The following is a 25,098-nucleotide window of genomic DNA, read 5'->3' as shown; positions in this document are numbered from 1 at the left end:
AACACTGTCAGTTGTGTTATTACTTATTCCTGTATGAAACCAATAAAGCGATTAGGGGGGAAAAAAGATTGACAATCTAATTTCTCCTGAACAAATAATCCAATAAGCTTGTAAAGAAAGATGATAGTGTGCAATTTGTTTTTTTTGGTTTGTTCCAATTGTGCTTTATGTATCTTGATATCATTGTGAAAGAGGGAAAGCTCAATGATGTTCGAGGCTTATTAAAGGTTTGAACTGAATCTATCGGCCAGGTATGAGTACATATGCGAGGAATCTGACTCTGGTGTGTCATTGTCAGTGTACACATACGAGTGTGATACGCTTATAAACAGGAAAACTATTTACTATATTCTTTACAGCAGATTTTATCCCCAAAGGGAAACTTTTCCAACATCTGTTTTATGATAAAATTTGTTGGGGTTTTTTCTGTTGCATTAAATTTAAACAGGGCGCTGGTTTAGCTCAGTTAGTAGAGCAGGCGCCCCGTGTATACAGTTGTCGTTGCACTGATCGCAGGTTCGACTCACGGTCTGCCGACCCACATTTCCTGTCTCTCTTCAGCTGTCTATCAAATAAAGGCAAACATGTTATTTAAATAATTACGTCTCCATCTTGCTAAACCAACTTCCTTCTAATCCCACTGACATTTTAAAAACAAAACTTAAAACATGGCTTGAGGCATGTCATGTGATCACTGATTTTAGCCTTATTATGGCCCGTTGTTCAACATGGACAGAAGGAAAGGTAGCTTTGCAATGTATGTGGGTTTTAAGTCATACAATTTGAAAGTTTTTAATGGTTTGTATTGTAATGTGTGTTCTGGATCTTCCTGCCAAGGGAGCACAGATGTAAATTAGCTGTGTAGCTAAATCTGGCCTAACAGTTGTGTTAGGCCCGCATGAAATAAACGAAACTGAACTGACCTCTGCCAATAGAACGAAACATTTTCCTTCGTCCCTTTAAGGGGACTAAAAATGTGTTTTTGTCCATATTTTGTACCGAAAAGTTTAATCTGCATTTGCAATATGACTGATGTGATTCATATAATAATAGGTCACAACCTGGCATCTGTGTGTCTTCAATGTCTTCATTTAAACTATTGTGAAGCTGCATTGATTTTCGTACACTTACACCCTAAAATACTCCCTCTGTGAAAAAACAAGTCAACATGTACAGGAGTTAAAAATAAATCCTAAAACGTCGACCAATCCTTGCCTCCCTACCTGATCTGATATTGTTTTGCACCCTGTGACGCCAGCGCTCCCAGTGACATAACAGACCTGCAGGCATTGACCTGCAGATGTGACCTACATCGTCGCTGTGATATGAAATTCAGGTGGCCGGCGTGTTTGCGTAACGTGCTCCGTGAGTCAGCGTGTCCTTTTACAGAACTAAGCCCCGGGGTCACGACCTTCCACATCTGTATCGGAGAACCGCCACAACACTCGCGACGAGCCTACACGCACACACCCGTTATCCACACAGTAAATATGCACAGTTGCACTCATGTAAGGCATGTAAACACACATGGGTACACAGGTATGTAGACACAAGCATAGGTACAAAAACAGGGGAAAAAAAGGAAAGTAAATATGGACACTGAGGTGTGTGTGGGCGAGTAAACAAACACAGCGAGTGTTTGTGCTTTGTGAAGTATACAGTAAAAGCAGCTCACACGACGAGGAAGAGCATCAGAGGACGGCAAGCTGTGAATAAACTGCTCTTATCAGCTACGTGCAGCTCCCCGCCACTGGAGGGGAACTAGCAAATATCACACGCCTAATTATGAGCAGAAGCGCTCCTTGTGTCTCAACTTCCACAACACGTCTTTCACCTCACAATGAAATCATTAGGGTGAAGAACACAATTCTGAGATTTCCTCGGGCTGCTGTTTCATAATGTATGAGACAGTGATTAAAAAGTGATGACATCCCAGCTGCAGGCTTTTTACAGGTGAATTAGCGAAAGGAAGAATTTCTCGAGGAGCGGCCGTGAGACGTCAAAACACCTCAGCAGAAGAATAGGAATGGAAGCGATTAACATGGCTGAAGAATTTCACAAGTGTTTCCTGCAACACATCCTGCATCGCCTCGGGGGTGGGGGGGCTCCACCCTCTCCGCTATCAATACCTGCCATCAGTTTGTCCTACCTGAAATTCCTCTCTCAAAATTTCAAGCAACAAATGTAACGCAACTTGCTTTCGGTGGCAGGAGGAGAGGAAGGGGAGGGGGGAGGGATGGCAATGATTCACAGAAAAAAAAAAAAAGCAGAAACACGCTGCGAAAACAAAGCGTGTACGTACAGTTCAAAGTCAAATGTCATGAATGAGTCACTAAACAGCCTGATGGGAAGTACTCAGGAGGTGTGTGGAGTACAAACAAAGCTCGGAGAGAGAGAGAGAGAAAAGAGGAAGGCTGGAGCGGCTGCATGTGGCTGTTTGAGGATGCAGACGGTTTTTAGCACTTTGCACTCAGCGCGGGCTAACAGGAAGTGCTGCAGCTCCATAACAGTTAGCTGGAAGTCGTATCGTGTGGTAGTGTTTCCCGCATAGGTCAACGCACGATTGTGTTATTGTTTGCAAGATCCTAATTAAGTTGTCAGTTTTAAGGTTGGATTGAGCTCTGATTGCCTGCAGCAGCGTGTCGCTTTAACGGCCCGGGTAACCTTTACCCATTCATGTGGAGGAAGTGTGGTTTCCTGTTGTGAGACACATCGCATTAAGACGGTATATGAAACAGTTTAAAAGCCACGAGTGGATTAAAAGAAAAGCAGGCCTTTCTGAGCGCTTATCTAACTGCATTGTCCTTCCATGACTACACTCCCCCTCCCTCCTTCTCTCCCTCTTCTCTCTCTCTCCTAATGAGTGGACAGGCAGACAGGCTCTGGCCCCCGAGCACAGGTCAACAACTTAAAAAAAGAATCCACAGTGGAAAGTGGGTCATCTTCTCCTGACATAGAAACAGTAACGCACACACACAGTGCCACTCTTAACACCAACATGGAGACGAGTAAGTTGTTGAATGCACGATGCTGCATCACCGGGCGAACGCAGGCTTTGCACAAAAAGACAGTGGAAAATTAGCTTCTGCACGTGTGTGTAATGTGAAGAATTTAATGCAAACTGACAAAACCTCACATTTGTTTATTTTTCTATCTTTGGGAGAACTTTTGAGAGAATTATTGTGCAATCAAACTGTATTTCCGCAACTCAAACGTGGCCTAAATCGTCTCAAACTAACCCAGATTCAAACCCACATAAACCTTAAATGTACCTATTTTGATGCCCAGCTTCGAGACCGAAATGTAACCACAACATCCACTGTAACACTGACCCACAAAGCCCAGAAACAACCTAGAAGAGAACCGATAAACCTTACTATCAATGCACGCTTGTCCAGAGAGCCCAGGGACAAAACCCCACTCAGAATAGCCCTATGACAGAGCAGCATGTAGGTCAACCTGTGGTCAGCTGATCTGCCCTGATCCTGTCTTGTGTGAGCAGCCAGTGCTTTAAACTACACTCACACTGGCACAGCGGACAAGAAGCCCACATTACGCACGGCCTAAATTACAGTGATGTCAAAGCACAGTTTGAATAATTAATAGTTCTGCATTTAGACAAAGTCAGCGTCAGTTATTGCAACTCTAATTAATCTCCTCAGACTCGAATCAGCTGCTCGATCGGCCTGTTAACCCCTGATCCTGCCCCGTGCATGCACGACATAGCAGAGGTACACACATGGATAGAAGACACACACACACACACACACACACACACACACACACACACACACACTTACCCAGAGCTCAGCAAAGTCCCTGCACATCTCATCTCATTCCCTTCATAGCGCAGAGAAAAGACTCAAGTGTCACAAATGCTCCTGTTCCCGCAGAGGCCAGTGGCAACTCTCAAAGCTTTCGCTGCTCCCAAGCCTCCTGCCTGCGCCTTATCACTCTCACTCTCTGCACATATCCTTTACTCTGCTCACTCTTTCTTTCTTACTTCCTCTCTCTGCTCCTGTCTTTCTCTCTCTTTTCTTTTTTTTTCTTCTTTTTGCTCACTCTCTTCCTCCTCCCTTGCTCTCTGATCTGTCTTTTTCCCTTGTCCAGCGTCTGCACAATGCACATCAATTATTCAGAGGCAGTCTCCCGGTTTCTCCCGGCTTATCCAATCAGAGCAGGGGCTGTGCACTAATGGGCTCCTGCTGTACCTGCTACCGGCTCCAACACACTCTCGAGACAGCAGGAGGGGGGGGCGGAGTGGATAGACGGAGGGAGAAGAGGAGACAGCAGAGGAGGAGGGAGGGATGAGAGGAAGAGATAAAGACAGCGAGCCGACGCAGACAAACAGGAGTAGAGATAGAGAAGGCGAGATATTCGAGTGCTTCTCACCTCTGTCGGGAGGTGCTGTTATTGATGTGCTCAGTCTAGTCAGTGTAGCGCTCCGTTGCCCTGTTTCTCTAAGCTGCCATCACACATTTAGACACACAGAAACACACATGCATAATCCGGCAATGCGTCTGCCATTTGTCAGGAAGGGTAAAAAAAAACAAACAGAAGAAACAAGCAAAAAAAAAACTGCACGCTCAGATTGAAAACTTGCATACATGGGTGGAGCTTAATTTGCTATGCAGGCTGGCTGGAAGCCAATGCACGAGAAAAAAAAGGAAGTGGGAGAAGAAGAAAGTATGAGATGTAAAGATCAATCTTTACAAAGGCTGTAAGCGATCAGCCTTATCAGAGAGGGGATTCCTGCCTGCAGGACAATCTAATCTGACAACATCCTCCCGTCCTCATCAGAGGCAACTTTGTAAATCCAACTAACATCACACATCAGAGAGCAGCGGAGCGCCGCTGAATTAAAGACGAGGCAGGTTCAGGGTGAATCTGAGTTCACCTTCTCCTCGCCTGCCCCTCGCTAAAGCATAAAAAAAACTGGATGAATGAACATGAAAGATCTAATCTGTCAATGTTCTCTCTCTCCTTACCCAAAAAAGTTGCGATGTGCCGCGCAGCCGAAGAGCGGGGGGGAAGCCCACTGGCCCTGTGACAGCAGAGGGAAGTTGTCTTTCGTGTGGCTTTTTCTGTGACAGACGCGCTCAGTCATCAACTGTTTAAAAAAAAAAATATCCCACGCACGCACAACGGAGGCATTGTTCAACAGAAATATAACTTGAAAAGGGCGTGTCAAAACACCCTGGGGGGATGCAGGGTGGTTGGGGAGGGGGAGGGGGGGCTGAGTCCTGAGGTGTGGGTGCCAGATCAGTCAACCCTGAACAAAAGGAGGATTTAAATCATTTGCTCATCCGGTTTTGACAAGAACAAAGTCTTCTGTGTGCTGCCGGCTCAGCTGGGATATTACCAAAATGAATTTACTTGCAACTGTGTAAACCGAACCAATTAAGTAGCGAGTGATAGAAGACCCAGTGAGCCCGGGGCGGCAAAAGCAGCTACCCTAATAAAGTAGTTCCCCATGAGCTTTGTTTCTGCAAACTTAATAGTGAAGTTCTGAAGGTAGTTTTGGGGTTGCGAGGGGGTTTCATCATCTAAAGCAAACCGCTGGAGAGTGTCAGAGGAGAGGCCCGCATGCTAAAAATAAACCCCGTTTCCTGTTAATAATTCAGCGCGCTGCTCTTACTCAGCAGTAATTAAATATAAAAGTCTGTAAGGTTGATTGGGTCAGTAACAAAGGATGCCTACACCTTCCTCTAGTTCTACACACGCAGCTCAAAGATGGAAGGAAAGACGGGGTGAGAAAATCAATCAAGTGGACGTAAATTGAGACAGATAAGTGGAAGACATGTTGTAGGAAGAGAGAGGAGGAGTGTGTGTGTGTAAAGGCGCTCACACACTCTGCAAAGAGGCTAAAGTCTGATGGGAGCACTTATTTTCACTCTTGCACTGCTTGCTGAATTATAGGAGTTGTTGAAGTGTTGTTTTTTCCTGAGTGTTTCACAGGACGTGGGGTGAGTTACAGCCACACCCTGGAAGTTTTCTGTCACTGTTGACACAGCAGAGCGACTGTTTTTTGCGAGCAGCACGCTCTGTCGACTGACCGAGCGCCGCAGCTCTGCCGGGACTATTTCTCTTTAATGTCAGATGTGAGTGGGCGGTAGGGGGGAATTTACCAACCACGATGAGCAACGCTAAAGTCTTCTCATCATACTTTCCCTTTCTCCTTTTGAAACGCTCATTCTTAATCAGCTGAGGGAGAGAAACCAACAACAAAAACATCAAAGACAATTATCGCTCGCGTAGATAAAAGGGTTAAATTCCCTGCTGGTTTAGCACATGAGCCTAAACGTCTGCGCGTATTCTGATAACATGCAACATAAATTATTACTTTGAGCGACACAGAGACACAACAAGCTGCAACCTGAAATGTGACTTGAACATTAAAGTCGTCTTTCTGAGAACATAGCGATCAATCCAGGGAGCAGGTACTTATAATCCCCAGCGAGTCGAGTCATGTTCAAAAACCTAAAACACAAACTGAGTCACACTTAAGATTCACTTTTATCTAATTTAAACGGAACAGGAGGGTACGTCATCTAGTGGAGGAGGCAAGAAGTTGTGTAAAAATGGTACATGTAGGTTTATTTGGAGCTTCGTAAAGAAAGAGAACAAACGGCTGCGAGTTTGGCGGCAGATTCACTGAGGAAGGAAACAGTAAAACCCTCGATAGATTACGCGGCTAATCTGATTTGTTGTCTGCTGAACTGAGTGTGTTTGTAGGGCAGCAGCACAGCTATTATCTAAGGAACCTCTCAGGCTGCAGACGATTACTCGAGAAACATCAACAACTGTAAGAAGACGACAAATTTGGGATTTGTAGAAGAAGAACATCAGCACCTGGAAGTCGCTCCTTTCAAGAGAGTAATCGAACAATGCGAGCTGCTAGCATGCTAACGGTGCTAAAGCGGTGCCTCAGAGTTAACGGTGCTAATGCTAGCTCGCCTAACAGCATTTAAGTCTCTTGACTGGCTCATTCCAGATTAGAGCAAGATGCTAATCCCCCCCCCCTAGGCCTCACTGCAGGGTCACAATCTGCAGACAGCTCATCAGCAGCACTGACAGGTCTCACAGGGAAGCAGTTTGTTCTTTTATTTAAGGAAAATAGTGCAACATTAAGCACGTGTGGTTGGTTTGTGTGGGTTCTGCTACTTTAAGTGAAGAAACTGACAGACAAAAACATAATAAAAGGATGAAAAGAGTGCAAGACTTGTCTTTAAATACAGGATGGTAGCCTTAAAGTGACAATCTCCAAGATTTTCATTTAAATAAATGTCTGTTAAGTCTCTATCTATCGCCGAATGAGGTAACACAATGGTGATTGAGCCTATGACCCACTGATGAAAGCCTTTGCAGTATTACAGACTGGGTGTCTGGTGCAACTTTTGTGGGGAAAAAAATCCCAAGCGGCGCCCAGTTAGTGACGCGTTTTCCATCAGCCAGCAGTGGTTGGTCTGCCAGAGAGGGTAGGCGGAGCTAAGCGGCTGCTTTTCCGGTCTCTGCAAGTGTTGCGAGTAAACAGTAATCTAATATGGCTGAACAAACAAAGAAAAGATGGATGACTACAGACACAACTTCAAAAATAAGTGAAAATCCAAAGAAAAAGAAGCAAATTCGACGCTCAGATGACGGCAAACAGTCTAAAAAGGAAAGCGAGAAAAATCAAGAGTTACATCCGGAGCCAACCGTGGACGTCACATGCAGCACTGTCTGGATATCTGGGAAGTGTGCTCCCGCAATTACCGTTTATCACCATAGGTGCCGCCAAAGAGAACGAAACTGAGATCTTCGAGATTATAACTTTAAGTTAAGTCATATTTTTCTGCAGAAATGTTGTAGTCATTGTCCAAAACAAACACATCAACTTAATTTAGCGAGTTGTCAAACTGTTTAAAACAAGCAGAGTAGCAATAATTGCTTTATCAATTTCCTCTTTAACTAGAAAGCATCCGTGCGATTGATCCGCAGTCTTAAGAGCCTTCCTCTTCCCCCCCGAGGAGCCCACAGAGAGCATCCCAGACTCCTCGGCCCTCGTCTGAGCTCTCAGGTGTCAGCTCTGTGGCCCTCTGTCGCCATGCGGGCTGTCAGAGGATTGTGCTGGGGCTGCACAATTAGACACGCACAGATACACACACACACACACACACACACAGAAAATGAAGACGATAAATGAAGACCCTAGAGACGGAGGTAACAGAGCATGCTTCTCTGCAGCTTTGTTGATGCACTTGTAAGACAACTGCATGTAAGTCTGAGTTTAAGTGTGCATCGCGTCTGCTCCGTCGCCCCCCAGTCTGCTTTCTCAGACAGACGTCCTTGTAAGGGAGGTAAGACGGATGCTCAGTGAGTAAGATCAGCCCTGAGTCACATCTGCCTCCCACCCCAACAGCTGGCCCGCCTGCCTGCCTGCCTTTTTCATGACTGGCCGCGTCCTCTCCGACTCCTCCCCCCCACCACCCCGCATAATCACACTACACTTCCCATTTGTCCGTCGTGCATAAACAGCTCTTTCCTGAAACCCTTTGCTGTCTTCTATTAGATCCCAGAACCATCAGCAGGCCTGAGGATGACTCTGATTGTCAGGCAGACAGGCAGCCGGTCCGAGCCGAGCCTGGACAACAATCGCATTACCCCGACACAGAACACAGACAGAGAGAGAAATACAGCGATCAATATTGCTCACTGACGTCTGTCTGACCACTTAAGGTCCTCCGAACAAGATGCTTCCAACTACAACTGAAAGGGAGGTATTAAGCTGAAGCAAAGTGAGCAAAAAACAGCACAAACCGATGCCTTTATGCGCTCTGCAGGATTTCTGTGCGTGTTATGAAACAGTGACATATTTTCTTGTCACAAAACCCAAAAAATCAGACAGTTTAATCCAAATATTTGACTCTCTCTGCTCCCATTTATGTAACCGTCGCACTTAGGTTTATCTGTGTTCTGACTGGCTGAGTACAGCTTTGTCAGGTCTCTGTCAGGCGGAGTGAGTGGTCCAGCACACATCAGCGACACCTCCCCGGCCATCCATCTCTCTCCTCTCTCTCCTCTCTCTCTCTGTTGCCTCTGCACATTTCACTTTGACAAATGTACAAGAACAGGCCGCTTCTGCAGGACTGTGGGAGACAGGGGAGGGGAGGTATGGATCCGGAGGCGAGGGAGGGGTTGGATTTGATAGATAAATGTCTCTCTCGCTTCATGCATGCAGGCTGCACATGTGCGTCTGTGCGGAGAGACTGTTGAGTTGACTGTTTTTGTGAGGCTACCACCCGGACAGCTCATCTCAATAGCACATTAATGTTTAATGGGGGCTAAAAATATCTGACATTATAATGCCCTGTGGGCTTTTTGTGTGATGTCTGTGGTCGCAGTTGTTTGTTGAATTCAAAAATTTTCGAACCACAGCTTCATTGTGACTTTAACAGACAATTTTATTTCTTTATGTGGAGGAAAGGAACACAATAATTTGCAAATTAAACCGTCTGTTGGTTTAAAGTGCTGAAAATAATAAGCAGTAACGTCGTGCACCCATGGCCTAAACAGAATAATGAAATCACTGACTGGATTATGACTTTAAGGCAAACAGCAATTTGTTTTACGTGTATTTTATGACAAAACTTAACAATTAAAGCATGAAGAACAATGAGCACTGTGTCGTCCGCTGTCTTGCGCATTAACAGCGGTAAATGGGATGATGTATGAGCATGCATCTGTGGGCGATTTGATAATAAAGTACAGGCTCTTACCTGCAGACTTGGGAGTGAATTTGTCCCTGTTAGCAGCACACACAGCCAGCAACCTGTAGCCCAGGTCCAAGTCAAAGCCCTGCTGAGCTGCAACACGACTCACCACCTGGAGAGAGAGAGAGCGATGGGTCATGAGTACAGCTGCTGCTTTCCTGCTAGTCACATTTTATTAATCAGTTTAATTAGATAATCATAAATATTTTGTAAATCAAGTAATCAATTAATCTATTGGTCATGAACTGTGCTTTTTATGCAATGCCATAACATACTGATTTCTGATATATATGCTAAATTAATATTGGAAGAAGCCACTGTCAGTCAAAGCTGGTGTTCTCTGTAATTGATAGAAGCAATAATATTTGAAATTGGCGCCATAGCTGTGGAGAAAGTTGTACAAACTCGTCTCGTCAAGCTCGTGGTTTCGCCCATTCTACATTCCTACAACACCCAGCGTGCATTGCGCCTCTCCCTCTGAAAGGAACTGCCCAACGAGGGCGTGGTTACATAAGGAAGCTATCGGTTTGCGCGAAAAAGTCTGTTTGTTTTGTTTGTTCTTTCGACCAGAACAGTTGGTAAACACCGAGTTCTACCAAATATATCTACAAACAAAACAAAAACAGAGCTTCATGGTGTCACCTGGGTTGTATCAGAGTGTAAGGAGAGCAAGAGGAAAAGAGACACGTGAAATACTACTGTTTGCTCGGAGGCGGGCGTCCCAAATCGAGGAAGTGTAGTTTAGCAAGCTCCCTGGCCTCCGCACACTTTAGTCTGGCTAAGGTTTTCCAGGGCCCATTGGAGTAGCGGATAGCGTCCTCCAAAGGCACAGAGCCAAATTGCATTTCTTTTCCTACCATAATGGCATTAGCTCCTCATAACAGCATGACAGGACTGAGGTTGAAAATTGGCCCTCTAATCCTTTCTCTGTCTTTATTGTGTTTATATTTGGAGCAGCTGTTAGCCGTTGAACTTCATTTGCTTTCAGACAGACACACATACAATAATCATTCAGACACAGTGAGATTAATGTGGAGTCTGCAGTCTGGATTGCTCCACTGATCCACAAACAGGACGACTCTGATGACTGCATCAACCTCGAAAGAGAGGTGAGAGAGCGGAAACCACAGCCGCTCTGCTGAGCGAGCAGACTCTCTCAAAGGTTATCCTCAAACGAGCCTTGGCGGAGTGTGTAACCTGGCTAAAGGTTAAGGGTTTAATTACCCAAACAGACCAGGGAAATGTGGAAATATTACTTATTGGGATATTTGTCAGTGTGTGCAGTCAAAAACAGAAACTAACGTCTGTTTTAGCAGCATTTTCAGGGTGGAAAAGGTTAAAATACCTCCTTTTTTTGGAGAGGAACCAGCCCCAAATTGAAGGGTTTGTATCATCCATTGATGTTAATGACTATAAAAAGGAGTCGAACATTTATGGGACAGGAAGCAGGAGCCTCCCAGACTCTTATATAACGTTAAAGGGGATGCTGAGTGACGTTAAACAGGACCCAGGAGACAGGGGTAAATCATTATTAAAGGGGAGACCCCTCTCGCTTTTATCTGCTAACAGATGACAACTCCTCTGCTCCCTCTGACCTCAAAACACACATTACCGTTAACAAGGTCAGCTGGGGTGCCTTTAAGAGAGCGAACACCACAGCTAGCAGCCATCATAAAGTGCCTCTGAGCGCTGGCTGAAGAACTATTGAAATGATGTCGATAAACATGCTTTATTTGACTGTTTTAATGAAGAGATGTTGGTGTGCAGTCGCAGTAAATCATGTTACGTGTATTTGAAGCTGTTTAGGAGACATGAGGATGACGTTCCAGGGATGAATGCTCCACAACATAATCTTTTCAACCCCGACCACATTATGCAAACGATGACGACTCCGACAAACGCTCGCATCTTGTTTGTTGTCAATCGTTTAATTTCCTGCGAGCGAGTCTGCCCCGCAGTCTGCAGAGGGCAGGCAGCCAGCTACAGAGGCTAGCATAGATTCAACACGGATTTAGCAGTGTTTCACCTCATAAGCCTTTTTCAGCTTAATCTCCCTCTGAGGATGTACATCCAGACCCATATTCCTGTCAATATGAACACAGTGCGGTAAGAGGGGGCAGGAGGGTTAGTGGGCCATTCAGAGTCTGGTTTGTCGGCACGCTGAAAGAGGCAGAGCATCAGAGTTGTGGTTTCTCTCGGCTTGTCTTTGAAGCAGCTGTGTGTGATAGACAGCGCCTAATGAACTAAGTGGGCGGATTTGAAAAACGGCCGTACTAGAGGCAGGAATAATACAGATATCTGCATGCACAGACATACACACAGCCTCGGTGTTGCATGAGTTAAATTAGTTACTAAAAACTGTTTCATTTTTTAAATCCCTTCTAAAAACACTCGTTTTCAAACACTATACTGAGTTATATTTGTATGCCCTGCATGTCTCGCACTGTGATTTTTAAGTAATACTAATACTACGTATTTATAGTTTTGATCTGTCCGTTATTTCTCACTCTAACTGTGTGTATTTATTGGCTCTGGATGTCCTCCACTTCACACTGGTCGAAAAAACACGCTAACACCCGGCTTTTTTGCTCAGTGGGAAAGGTTACAATCGGCATTCAGACCCGGGCTCCGATCGGCAATGATGGGAAAACATAACCCGGGTCGAGACGCTAATCTCCGCACCCTTTCTGGCGCGATGCTCTGACGCGCATCGAAGTTACAGCCGCTGTCCCGTAAATACCGGAGAACAACACACAACGGGTGAATTTGTTCTTTGTGTCGTGCAAGATGTGGCAACACTGGTAAGACAGCGAGGTGAGAGAGCTAATTCGGATCTGAGGAGAAGAAGAAATAAGGGGACAGGTTTCCGGCGTGTTTGTGACGTCAGGCGTTGACGCAGCGGAAAAGAGACCGAAAGGAGTATACTTCACTGGCAATGGGAAAAGAGACAATTGGGTCTGAAAAACCTGCATCAACGTGGGAAAGGGCCGGATGGAGACATCTCCATCTGTCCTTTACATGTAATTTTATTATGCAACAACCAGTCTTATTATCAAAATTGCTCCACAGTCATCTTTACATTTCACTTCTCAGCGCTCCGATACAGAGCGAGCGAGGTTACTGAAATCCTCGAGAGAAAGAACAGACTTGTCGTGCGCTGTAATTCTCCCGATAAGAAGCTGTTTGCTCTCCGAGTCTGATGAAACAATTTAGCTGATGGAAGCAGCCCCATGCTGAGAGGGAGCTCAGTGGTGGGCTCCATTGTATAGCTCTTTATCAGCCTTTAAGAGGCTTTTATTGTGATTTGCACATTAATGAGCATTTATCTGTTTGCTCACGCTACCACTCGAGCTGCGAACAATGTTCCTTCAGTGTTTCCAAGACTGATCTCAGCGATACACGCATGAAACTTTCAATTCTCTGCTCGAAAGCCTCTTTTCACACATGTGACTGTGTGTGTAATATAAGTGTACATGTGTGTGTGTCTCTGTGCATGTGTGTGTATTGTACACCTGGTGTGGGGTAGCTCTCTGGCCCTGTGCCCAAATCGATGAATGGTAACTGGTGAACTGAAAGGCGATAGCCAGGGGTGACTGGCTACCCACAGTTCTGTTCATGCCTCTTTTTGTTGTGTGTGTGTGTGTGTGTGTGTGTGTGTGTGTGTGTGCGCGCTTTGTGGAGCGAAGCAGTGGGTGACAAGGACTTTAACCTGCGTCACTGGCCCCAGACGGCCCGAGGAGCAGCCTTGGATAACTGCTGGATAGAAACCTGGTGCAAGTGTAGCCTGTCACAGTTTCTAATAAAGTTTGTGCAGAAAAAACACAAACATCAAACTGAGTTTGAGACTGAAATCCTCAGAAGTGGACACATCCGCCCATTTTTCTTCCCTAGGTATCCAAATTGTAATTATTGTTTTGCTCACGTCTCCTAAAAAGTACCTGAAAAACCAGAGCGAAAACCATAATTAGTGTTTGCGTACCGTCAGACATCCCATGAGACTTTGCTCGAAAGGTCGCTGGAAGGCCCGGGGATCTCCACACCAGTCGAGCAGCTCTGTGGCCGCCGAGTGGAAGTTGGCCGGGTTCTGTAAGTGCTGTGCAAACACAGAAAAAAAGAGACGGCCATTAGAAACAGTGAGGAATAATGAGCATTATTTCTTTCTCACATAAAGTACAAATTGGAAAAACACTGAAACCAAATAGTTCTGCATCCCGGCTCTTTCCCTCCAAACTGCCTTGATTTAACGTCTTGTGTTTCTGCACAACCCTGTGAGGACCTTGACTCCTTCCAACGTACGCCCACTCAGGGCTCTGATGCATTGTGGGAAGAAGATCACACCCATACCAACAATGATGCCAGTGTTTCCTGTTAATCTCTCTTGGCAACACCCAGCCCTCACCCCCATGACCCACACAGCAACCAAACCTTTTTCCCTCCAAACCTCCTCCTCTCTCTTCTCCTCATTCATTGCCTGTTTTCAGAGTGTAACAGAGCCGCGGCGGCACCACAAGTCCACTGGCTGCCTTGGCTGTGCACAAAGAAAAACAACCTTGGTCCTGGCAGCTATGTGTGCAGACTCAATACGCGCCGTTGGTGTGTTGTCTAATCTCTTTCAGTCTCTGTCTGTCTCTCTCGCTTGCTCACTGAGGCCTGAAACAGTCGAGTCTTTTCTTCCCAGTGTCTGAAGGCTACTCGGGCTGGCAGGACACAATAAGCGGTTTTAAAATTGGGCTCCCTTTCTTCACGGCTCAGGAGGTTAATAGCTCTGAAATGGCGCAGAGCTGCAGCTCGTTCAGTCGGCGAGATTGAGCCCACTTGAAAGCGTTTATTATTCTCATCTGGAGCTGAAGCGTTTTGTTTAGTGTGTGCGTGCAGAGAAGGTAGCACTATTGTCTTTAGGGGGCAGCAGAGGTGAGCAGTTTTGAAAGGGCAGCTTTTTTTGGTGGTGTGTGACAAAAGGGCTCTTCGGTGTGAACGAGGCCCGACGTGTCAGGCCCGGGACCCGCCCCACAGAGAAAATCTCCAATGATATCATGAGCTTCAAGAAGGGGACTTGAGTGACTCATCTTTTTTTTTTGATGTGAAGATTAGCCGTTGCGGAGTTAGCCGCGGACTCTCGCAGGGGTTTGACCGACTATAAAGAGAAGGAAGAGATGCTGTTGCTGAGCGAGAGGGAGGGAGGGAGGGAGGAGGAGAAGAGCCTGTTCTAGATGAGTGATATAATCTGGCATTATTGCTGCTTGATGGGAGGCGTATCAGCCTCCAGCGTGAGAGGGGAATCAGAACTGGCACAGCAGGGGCTGTCTGTCTAGATCTGAACTCACAGCTCTTCTTGCTGCAGCGCTCGCCACCGACTCTGCCTGACAACCTCGACTCTGGTGCGAGGGAGGAGGAGGAGGAGGACGGGGCCTGAACCTTTCGTGTTGTTGTTGCTGTTCAGGGTTGGATGAGGACAGAAACAGGGAGGGTGGAGGGAGCAGCAGCAGCAGCAGCAGTGATGGGGTTTAAGCAGACAAAGAGCCAGACGTTTGACAGACCGTCCTCTCTGAGATGATGGACTTACTCGCCCTCTTTTCAGGCCAGTCGAGGATCAGGCTGCGCCGTGCATACCTGGCTGCATGAAAAGCAGCACAACACCTGGCGCCCTGCCAGCGGCTTTCCCCAAACAGAAACAACACCCTGCTGGCAGAGCCGCCGCACGCTCTGACTAACTCCTCGCCTTTGAAGTCTGCTTTACTACGAGTTCTATTACATTCAGCGCCGAGGAGGAGTATATAAACCAAACTACAATTAGTGCCTTTATTAAGCTAGACGTGTTAACTCAGGCTATTTAGGGCTTATCAGTGACGCCTGATAGAGTAATTGAGGAAGCTTTGTGAAGTGTCAATTCTGCGAGAATTTTCCTCATTCGAGAAAGCTGACATTTTGGAAGTGCGGCTTTTCAGAGATATTGACGCAACATGCAAAGAACTGAGCCTGTTTAGATAACGGTTATTATAGTGGCTGCTTTAATAAGGGGGGTTTAAAAGCAGGCGCAGGGAAAAGGGATATGTCACCTCATAATCGCAGGCTCAAAGCCCCATCATTCACTGATTCACTGTAAGGCATGGTGTCACATGGATGTTGGGAGATATAAAGGATCACACCCACATGGTATAAACAAATGAGCCCACAGCCAGCCAGGCAGCCAGTTCTTGTAGACTATTAATCACAGGCAGAGGCGGTAGCCCTGGGTTATGTCTGTCTGTCTGTCTGTCTGTCTCTCTCTCTGTGTATCTGTCTGCGAGGAGCTGGCAGGCAAGGAAGCATTTAAGCGCAAAACCACAACAAGGGGCGAGCATACGTCAGGAGGCAGGAACGTGATGTAAGGGAGCGCAGGAACACAGAGAAGGAGAGTCTGTTGTGTTGCTTTGAAGTTGTTTCACTGCCAGATTCGCCTCCCTCTCTCTCTTTCTATGACTCTGTGCAACATGATCTGTGTGACTGCAGTTAATGGCCAGAAAAACTGATGCCCATATAAGGCGCTGAAAGGAGAAAGGAGAGCAGGAAAAAAGAGAGGATTGTTGCGCCTTTGCATGCAGCATCTAAATCTGCAGATGCTAACAGGCTAACAGGCTACACATATGTCTTTATACTAGGGATGCACGTTATTGGAATTTTTGTCAATATCCGAAATGCTAATATTTTCCAACCCTTCCTGCCGATTTCGATACCAATATTAGGCACACGTTTTTTTCCACCTAACTGCAGAGAACATCAACACCTGTAGTCGCACCTACTCTTATTGCAGTGGCCAAAAACTGCCATAGAGCTGACATCTTGCACCGGAGGCGTTGTGCAAAAGGTTGCGTGTCTGATCACTCACGTTTTTGAGCGCACCTGAATGCAGCATCCCCCCTGAAACACGGCAGTGTGGGAGACATGCCCGGACTTGTTTACTGCAACAACTACGGAGACCGTAGTGATCGCCGATGGACTCTTTTTATCGTGTGAGCGTCCATGAATATGTGAGTTAGTTTTGCACTAGTGTTTATGTTACACTCTGTTAGCGTCGGCTTTGGCCACGAGTGTAATTCCGGCGTGTTTGATGTTGTTAAGTTGGTAAAATGACGAGACTGTGAGCTAACTGTTAGCTAGTTAAGAGCTGTGAAAGTTGTGTAACTTCTGTTCATTGGCTTAAGTTTCTTTTTAGTCTTTATTTGTATATTGTTGATAACTTTGCGCAGGCAGTGCGCACACACTCACACTGAGTTAATGTCGTAGCATTACATCAAGCTTTTTTAGGGAATCATCAAGCGTTTAGGCAGAATTAAAGCGTTGTTTTATTGGCGGAAAATATGAGCATATGTAATTTTCAAGCCATTATCTGCAGATGCCGATAACGTGCTGATAATATCCCTTCTTTATACACACCTGTTTGATGCACTGCAGCCTGTCATTGGTCTGCTGGATGTGCCGGTCCATCGATGGTAACGTGTTCATCTTGAAGTCTCTACCGGGACGCCATTAAAAGCTCTTTACTCTGTGAAGGAAGAGGGGAGAGGGAGAGGAGAAAAACGTCTGTTAGAACAGGTTCTTTTTTTTTTGTCAGGTCGCCCATGTGAAGCGTTCGGAGCCTCTGAAGTTCAAACAGCTTTTTAGCAGCTTGACAAATTATCAGAGTAAGAGACTGACTCATCGAAGGGCTCGATCTACACAAGGATGCACAAGCATGTTTTTTTTTTTTGGCAAATGTATGAAACTGAGAAAATCCATGGCAGCAACGTTACCAAGAAACAGACATATGATGAAACTGAAAGCAAACTTTATTGATTTTATTCCCTATGTGTGAAAAATCTTCGCTGCAACCAACCGAGCTGTTATCGCTCTTTAAAAGAAGACCTCACAGTCAAGGTTATCAGTGTGGCATAGACATCTAAATTATGCCCACACCTAACAGCAGATAAGGTTTAGCATCTCTTTTACTGTGTGTTTATCTCGCTCTGATCCAACAGCGAGGCGCAAGAACAAGAACAATCCCAGCCCGGTGCTTAATTCTCGGACCATCTCTCGGCTGGATTAAAAGGCATCGCGCTGCTTTGCTAGACGAGGCCTCCGTCCCCCAGCATCCCTCTGTGTTTATCTCCATCCGCGTTGGTCCGCCTCACATTCCTCCACACAAAAGCCCAAGTAGGAAACCACAGGTAGGGAGGGGGTTAGCTCTAGAAAGCTGCTCAGAGCTGATAAAGGGTCCCTCAAGATCTCCTGCTGTGACAAACAGATCGAGAGAACGCATGCGGTGGAAGCACAGAGCTCAGCTGGGAGGTGTGTAATGCTCAGTCTGGTGGGCTTATCTTAGAAAGAGCATTGCTAGCGTGCGCGCTCTTCTTCTCTCTCCTTCACACACACTTAAGAGCATGTAAATACAAAAGCTGGAATTCGTCACTTTGATTAAGCGTAAAGGTAAAACTTCAAAGCAACACCTTGAGAATAAGAGTGTATTACTAATCCTCTGAGCTTAAGCATTACCAGAGTAGAATTACCTGCACAAAGTCTTAACAACAACAGGCGGATACATTGCTGGCATGAATGAGGGGGAATTCTGGAGCAAACTGTGGGCAGCCAAATGACTTGTGTATGTTACATGGATGAGATGCAGCAGCGGTTGCTGACTATCTGTGAAAAGTCCCCACCAAACTGCTCATTTAACATCCTGCCGCTCTGACCGCGCTCCAAATCTGACCAGAACTTTGGGTGGCCTACTTCTGCTCTGCTGCTGTGACTCCCAGCGTCCAGCAGAGGTCTCCCTCTCCTGCTGCTAACCAGCGTGTCTTTTCACACACTCCACCCGGGGCAAGTGGTCCAGAGAGGGCTCCTTTAAGCCCTGACAAGTGCTACAAATCCCCTTCAGCGAGCCAGGCAGCTCCACGGACCGCTAACAGGGCACGCTCCAGCCCAGCGCTGGCCGTCTGACCTTGTGGCTATTGATTAACTGTTTCTCCTCCAGCTCCCTTTCCTGCTGTCCCAACACATCGCAGCCAAGACCGAAAAAGGAGTAGAATCAGAGAGGGGATGAATTCTGCCTCTTTTACCCGATAATCTCTCCCTTTTTTACCCTCACTCACACACCTCCTCCTCCCACAAACGGGCAGCGCTTTTGTTAGCCGATAAAAAAAGACAGGCCCTCGGGTTGTGAAAGGAGGATGAGTGAGGTGGGAAAGCGGCCGGACAGCCAGGCTGCGTTCAAGCGGTGGCGTTGTAGCGGAGATAAGAAGTCAATCCACCTGACAGACTGTCCATTCTTACGACCACACCCCCCTTCATGTTCAGGGGGGGAAATACGTTGCATAACAGACGATGCTTCAGTGGAAACATGGCAGAAGCCCACATCCTCACCCCTTCCTGTGTACTATCAAAATAAAAGAGAAATCTGTCATATCATCAGAGGAGGGGGGACTCTTTTAGCTCCACTTATCTGCAGATTTACTGATTACAGCTGGACTAGAGAAAATAAACCCTTACTGGGCTTCTTCCATTGCTATTGAGCACGCACACACTGAACATAGCCCCACTTGTCGTCCAAACATCTTAATCAGCTCCTCTCAGCACCGCTTACCAGAGGTGCAAAGCAAAGGATTACATATCCAATTAAGCCGAGCGTACAACAACCTTTCTTTAAACAGCAGTGGGAGGATTCTGCCACCAATCACAGCCGAGAAACAAACCACAAATAATACCAACATCTGAGGGAGCTTCTGCGTCTTTCTTCTGCCGTCTCACAAAAAACAAAAAGGGAAAAATACAGACTGATTTTTTTTTGTTTCCCTCCTTCTCTCTTTCCTGAGACAAACACGCTGGGGGGAAGTGGGGCAAGAAATAAGTGTTGAGAAACAAAAGCAAAGTAATATGAAAAGCAGTGGAGTATGTCAGGAAGGGGGCAGAGAGGGCCGTGCTCAGAGGGGGGAGAAGAGACAGAGAGGAGGAAAAAGGGAGCGTGGAAATTATCTCTTCATTATCAGCGGCGGCACACGCACTTACTCATCCACACACACACACACACACACACGCAGTGTATGATCACTCATAGCATGAGTGATTTCCCATTTCAGACAAATGACTGCCACCTTTGTCAAGTGCAGCTTGCTTTATGAATGTGATCAGTCAGTGGGGGTTGAATGGAGGAGGTGACACAGGAGCTCATACTGCACTCTGATACTGTGGATTGTATAGAAGGAAGGGAGCAGGTATCAGTATTAAGATATGAATATATATTTATCTATTTTATTTATTTATTTGATCTTTTATGCCTTTATTAGAGAGAGAGGACAGTGGATGGTGTTGGAAACAGGGGGAGAGAGAGTGGGGGATGACACACGGCAAAGGGCCGAGGGTGGGAGCCGAACCCGGGGCTGCCGCATCAACGTCTGTAGCCTCTGTTCATGGGCCACCGATTGAACCGCCTGAGCTGAACCGACGCCAGAGATATGAATATATATTAATATAGTATAAATGTTTTCCAGTAGTGTGATGCAAATTATCAGGACGATGCAAATGTATGCAAAAAGACCTATAAAGTCGTCAGGGACAATCTGGTGTGCAAATACAAGTTGACATAAACATCTAGAATACACACTGTAACAATCCAGTATGATCATGTCAAATAAAGGCTGACATACAATAGAGTTAAAGACAGACGCCAATCAATGGAAGGCCAACAATATCTAGCAAAAAAAGGGCATAATAAGCTATGTCAAAAATGCGAGTGCACTTTACACCGTGTCTAATTACAAGAGCAAAAACACACCACCCCTTTGTCAGCTGCTGAAGACGCACTTTTAATACATTTCTTTTTTCATCTAATAAGTGGGCTGAGTTCTATATACATGTGCGACCAATATATGTTATTATGTAACGGTAGTTAAGTGGTGATGTCACACCTCCGCATTTAACTGTTTCCGGGTCCAAGCCGCTACAACGTCTCATATTTACAATATGCTGTTTTCCTCGCTGTTTTAAGCGATGATAACTAACTTGATTGTTGCTAACGCTTCGTCACAGACATGCACGGTCATGATCGGCATTTCAGCCGCCACCCTCACAACAATTAACGTTACAGTAGGCTGCCATCTACAGCTAGCTACAGCACCGGTAGCAGGTTACAAACTCCACATGGCGAAAACCGATGGTAGGCTGTAATTTGTGTGTGTTTTGAAGGTGTTGAAATAACTTTTTTTATCCATTTTTATTAATAAATAGCTATAGAAAAGCTTCTTCCCTCTCGGATACCCCCCAAAACAGACTGCGTCTTACATTACGGATTTTACGGTACTTCTGGATGAAGCTAATTTATTTCTATTTTTTGTTTTTAGGTCATCTGGGGGGCGATCTGCAACACATTCTTAATAGCTTCAGCTTAAAGTAGGCACAGATGTCACTCTGAAGTGGTTTAATACGAACAAACTCTTCATAGGTGTCATACTATAACTTCAATTCAACTTATTTTCTTGGCTTTCAAAGCATATTGCTCAAATTTAAAAATCTGAGAGAGGTTGAAATAATATGACCATTACATCCAAATATGATCCTGCAGATAGCTGCAGAACAATAATAACAAACGCTGAAGTCCTGCAGCCTCAGAAAGCTTTGAATCACACTGTTAACATGGTGTAAATACGATTGTCTGCGACCGTCGAGGGCAGCGCTCAACAATATGGAGGAGCAACTAGGTGGCCCGAGATCATCTTCATTATTCAGCAACAGTGTCTAAAAGGAGAACATAAAGATAACTCCTGCTCTCTGGACACGGTTGGGGCTCTCCTCCTCCTCCTCCTCAGTTATATGGCCCCTGCTCTCCTCCCTCTCACCACTATGTGCATTTTGCTCCCTTTTCTATAGCCCTCAGACATCATTAGAGCCACCCAGCATGCGACTCTTTTCCACCACCTTCCATTTTCCGTTCTATCATTTTCCTCTCTCCGTCCCTCATATCTCAACCCTCCTGCCACTCTTCCTCCCCTCCGCTCCCCTCCCCTCCCTCCGCTCCCTCCTTCCTGGGGCCCTGTGCGGGAGCTGCCATAACAGGAGGTGGAATGGATTCATTTGCTCTAATGTGGTTTGGGCTGCAGCGTGGCACGGCACAGAGCAAACACTTTCTCCCGGTGCACGGAGCTCCTCTCTCCCTCCCTCCCTCCCTCCCTCTCTCTCTCAGTCCGCAGTTCATGTGTTTTCAAACAGGCCAATCAACACCACTCAGCTGTGCTGTAGCCTCTCTCTCTCCCTCCCACAATCTCTGCTCTCAGTGTGTCTGTAAAAAGCCACCAGCTCTCTCTCTCTCACACACACTATTATCTCTAGTGGCAAACTCCCATAGCCAGACAGTCCCTTTTTGCTCTCATTGCCTGCATTTTCTCCGGTCCACTCCACTCTGTCCTCAGCTACCATTCCTTCCTTCCTCATATCTCCGCCTTGTTTTGTTCCTTACATTATTCTTATAATCCTCTCCTCCGCTAATCTCTCACCCTCTCACAGAAAATCCAGCTATTGGTGTTGATATCTCTCCCTCCGGCCTGTATAAAACCCTTCAACCAGCATCATAACCGCCCGCCTCTATAAAACTGTGAAATGACTCGTCCCAGGGGTGCACAGAATAAACTCTAAATGTTGCTGTTTGTTTATCTTCTGTTTTAATGTGACAACCACAGGAGCACCGGGCGGCTATGTGACACCCAACACTGCAATGCAAACAGCTGTGATGTGGGGATACGCGAGCTGCTCTGTTGCCGTCTATAAATATGGAGCTTCAGTTGTGGAGTATTGCAGGTATGCGCCACCAGATACCCACGGGAGCAGCCGATTATTTCACCACTCGATGTGTGAGATCAGAAAAAGATCAACGTGCGCTAAGTGAGCGCGGAGGTGCCCTTTTAACTAATCCTGTTTGCAACATAATAACACTTCAACATTTCTATATTAGGGGCTGTCATCTGCAGCATGGATATATTTTAAGGACAATTATTCATTTTAAAATATACTTTCATTGACTTTTATCCTGCTTACACACACAAGCGATGAGGGCTACATCTAACCATTTTTTCACCCTTATTAATCTAAAGTTCAGGAGTACCATTTCATTAAAGGGGGGGTTTCATGCTAATTGTAAGCTTCATGTTTCATACTGTGCAGCGTTAACGAAAAATGTCCGTCAACAACCTTTTTTCTATGACCACGCTGAGATGTTGACAAGCTGAAAATAGATTGCTGAGAATAAAAACAAAAAGGAGACGGGACTAAAATGCGCTCACCGAAAAAAAGGCTGTTTTGCTCGTCATTTGACGCTTCCTCCGCACAAAAAGGAGCGATCATCAGCTGCTTACTTCAGTCACTGTTTGAATGAGAAGCCGAGATGAATACATGAAAAGTTGCTGTAAATAAGGCAAGAGAGGAATGTGCAGTATGTGCCGCTGTAGCTGCACGGCTTCGTCCTGTGGCTTCAAGTTTCCATATACATATCCTCAGCCGTGTTTTTTAGCCCGTGCAGGCGAGGTTATTGATAAAAGCATTTGCATTTGCAATATGATGGACTAGGTGGCGCCTTTCGCAGAAACAAAATCACAAGCGGCGCCCAGTTAGTGACGCGTTTTCCATCCCCCAGCGGTGGTTGGTCTGCCAGAGAGGGTAGGCGGAGCTAAGCGGCTGCTTTTCCGGTCTCCGTAAGCGTTGCGAGTAAACAGTAATCTACTATGGCTGAACAAACAAAGAAAAGATGGATGACTACAGATACAACTTCAAAAATAAGTGAAAATCCAAAGAAAAAGAAACAAATTTGACGCTCAGATGAAGCAAACAGTCTGAAAATGAAAGCGACCGTCAGCGAGGAAAATCAAGAGTTATAACCGGAGCCAACCGTGGACGTCACACAAGCGACACCGTCTGGATATCTGGGAAGTGTGCTCCTGCAATTAGCGTTTATCACCATAGGTGGCGCCAAAGAGAACAAAATCTTTAAATATGTACAAACTAACTTTGTTCAACCAAAACCAGACCCTCAAGCCCGACAATGTTTTTAGTGTAACAAAAAATAGATGCCTTATCAGATGGTACTTGGATCAAAATACCATTGTGCTGGAGAGTCAACAGATCGAGGCTTTATGCCACTTTCTCTTTCTTATATATTGTTGTGTGTTGGTCCATATTGGTGTTTATATTGTGTCGAGTGCATTACTAAGGAAAGGCCATCCATCTCACCACGAGATAAGGAATCAGGTCACCATGAGCAGAGCGGAGTTGAGCGTCACATGATGAATGAATGAACTCCTTATTCCATAGAATGTTCCAGTTGCTGAAGACTATAAATACCAGCTGGGAGAGATTGCATGTCCTGGCTGCCACATTCGATTTTCCACGGTCAAGAAAGACGAGATTCGATCACTCGTGATGCACAGCGGATGAAGTGAGTGCGTGTGTGTGCGTGGGGAGAACACAAGGCCGATGTGTAGCCGTTATCGCCGCGCTAGGTCATCACAGGACTAGCTGAAATACTGAGCCCTTTCAGAGTAAGAGTGCATAAATCTCATAAGCTTTATTAAGTGGAATAACAGCCGTCTAGTACATTTTAAGACGAGTATGAGAGAAGAGATGAGCGCAGCAGAGAGAGGAGAGGAGGGAGTGATTGACAGCGCAGTCTGAGAGGCTTGTGTAAAGCTAACCTTACGGGCCTGACTCCAGCAGAGCTGTTAGCTCACACACCGCCCCCTGTGACTGCTGAATGGGTAAACTGACAAATTCCACGTCCTTCGGTTTCAGCACCGGCAAACTGCTGACCCAAATGCAATTAAACAACATCCAGTGGGGTGAGTGTAACACATCGACGTACGGTAGCATACGAGCGCGCATGTGATAGTCTGAGTGATGAAGTGTGTGCAGGAAAGAGAAACACAGAGACAGGGGCAGAGAGTGAGACTTACAAAGAGCGAGTGTGATTCAATCTGCTCAGTAAGCCATGAAATGGTATTGGTGTCATTAGGGAGAGCAAAAATATATCTGTGCCAGTCTGCCCTCTACTCCCCTCGTCTTTGACACTATAAGTAAAGTCCTCTCTAGAAAACTGCTGCAGAAAAACCTCCATTTCTCCCTCTGGCCTTTCATGGTCCAACCCAAGAAACCATTCCTCCTCTCAGGCATTTCTTCAGATCAGACATCCTGCTGGAATCAGTGGGAGATACTACACAGAGCACGGAACATGTCATTTATTGAATGACTCGACAAAAAGGACAGCTGCACAAGGACGACTTGATAAAACTTTTTCAGAGCATAAGTGATGAGGAAAAAAATAAATCACCACGGCCTTGCTCGTTCTGTCACAGCAGAA

At 45.9% G+C, this 25,098-nt stretch overlaps 1 protein-coding gene across 3 annotated transcripts in view; it reads right to left on the bottom strand.

Annotated features, from left to right (window-relative positions):
• The window catches only part of zmiz1a (zinc finger, MIZ-type containing 1a), a 91,420-nt gene that overhangs the window by 20,396 nt on the left and 45,926 nt on the right, over positions 1-25,098 (bottom strand). For 2 of the 3 annotated variants that reach the window (XM_069658026.1, XM_069658027.1), the window contains exons 3-5: positions 17,166-17,274; positions 13,732-13,845; positions 9,759-9,864 (exon numbers count right to left, since the gene is read on the bottom strand). In XM_069658026.1, coding sequence (XP_069514127.1) covers positions 9,759-9,864; positions 13,732-13,845; positions 17,166-17,234 — 289 coding nt within the window. In that variant the 5' untranslated portion in view covers positions 17,235-17,274. Of the gene's footprint in view, positions 1-3,800; positions 4,303-9,758; positions 9,865-13,731; positions 13,846-17,165; positions 17,275-25,098 lie in introns of those variants that run through there. The other variant, XM_069658028.1, reaches the window with a different exon arrangement.

The sequence above is a fragment of the Semicossyphus pulcher genome, unplaced genomic scaffold, assembly GCF_022749685.1.
Source record: "Semicossyphus pulcher isolate SPU_LCO1_2020_fin unplaced genomic scaffold, fSemPul1.0.p SCAF_12, whole genome shotgun sequence".
In the NCBI taxonomy this organism is placed as follows: domain Eukaryota; kingdom Metazoa; phylum Chordata; class Actinopteri; order Labriformes; family Labridae; genus Semicossyphus; species Semicossyphus pulcher.
This window is presented reverse-complemented; position numbering and strand designations above follow the sequence as displayed.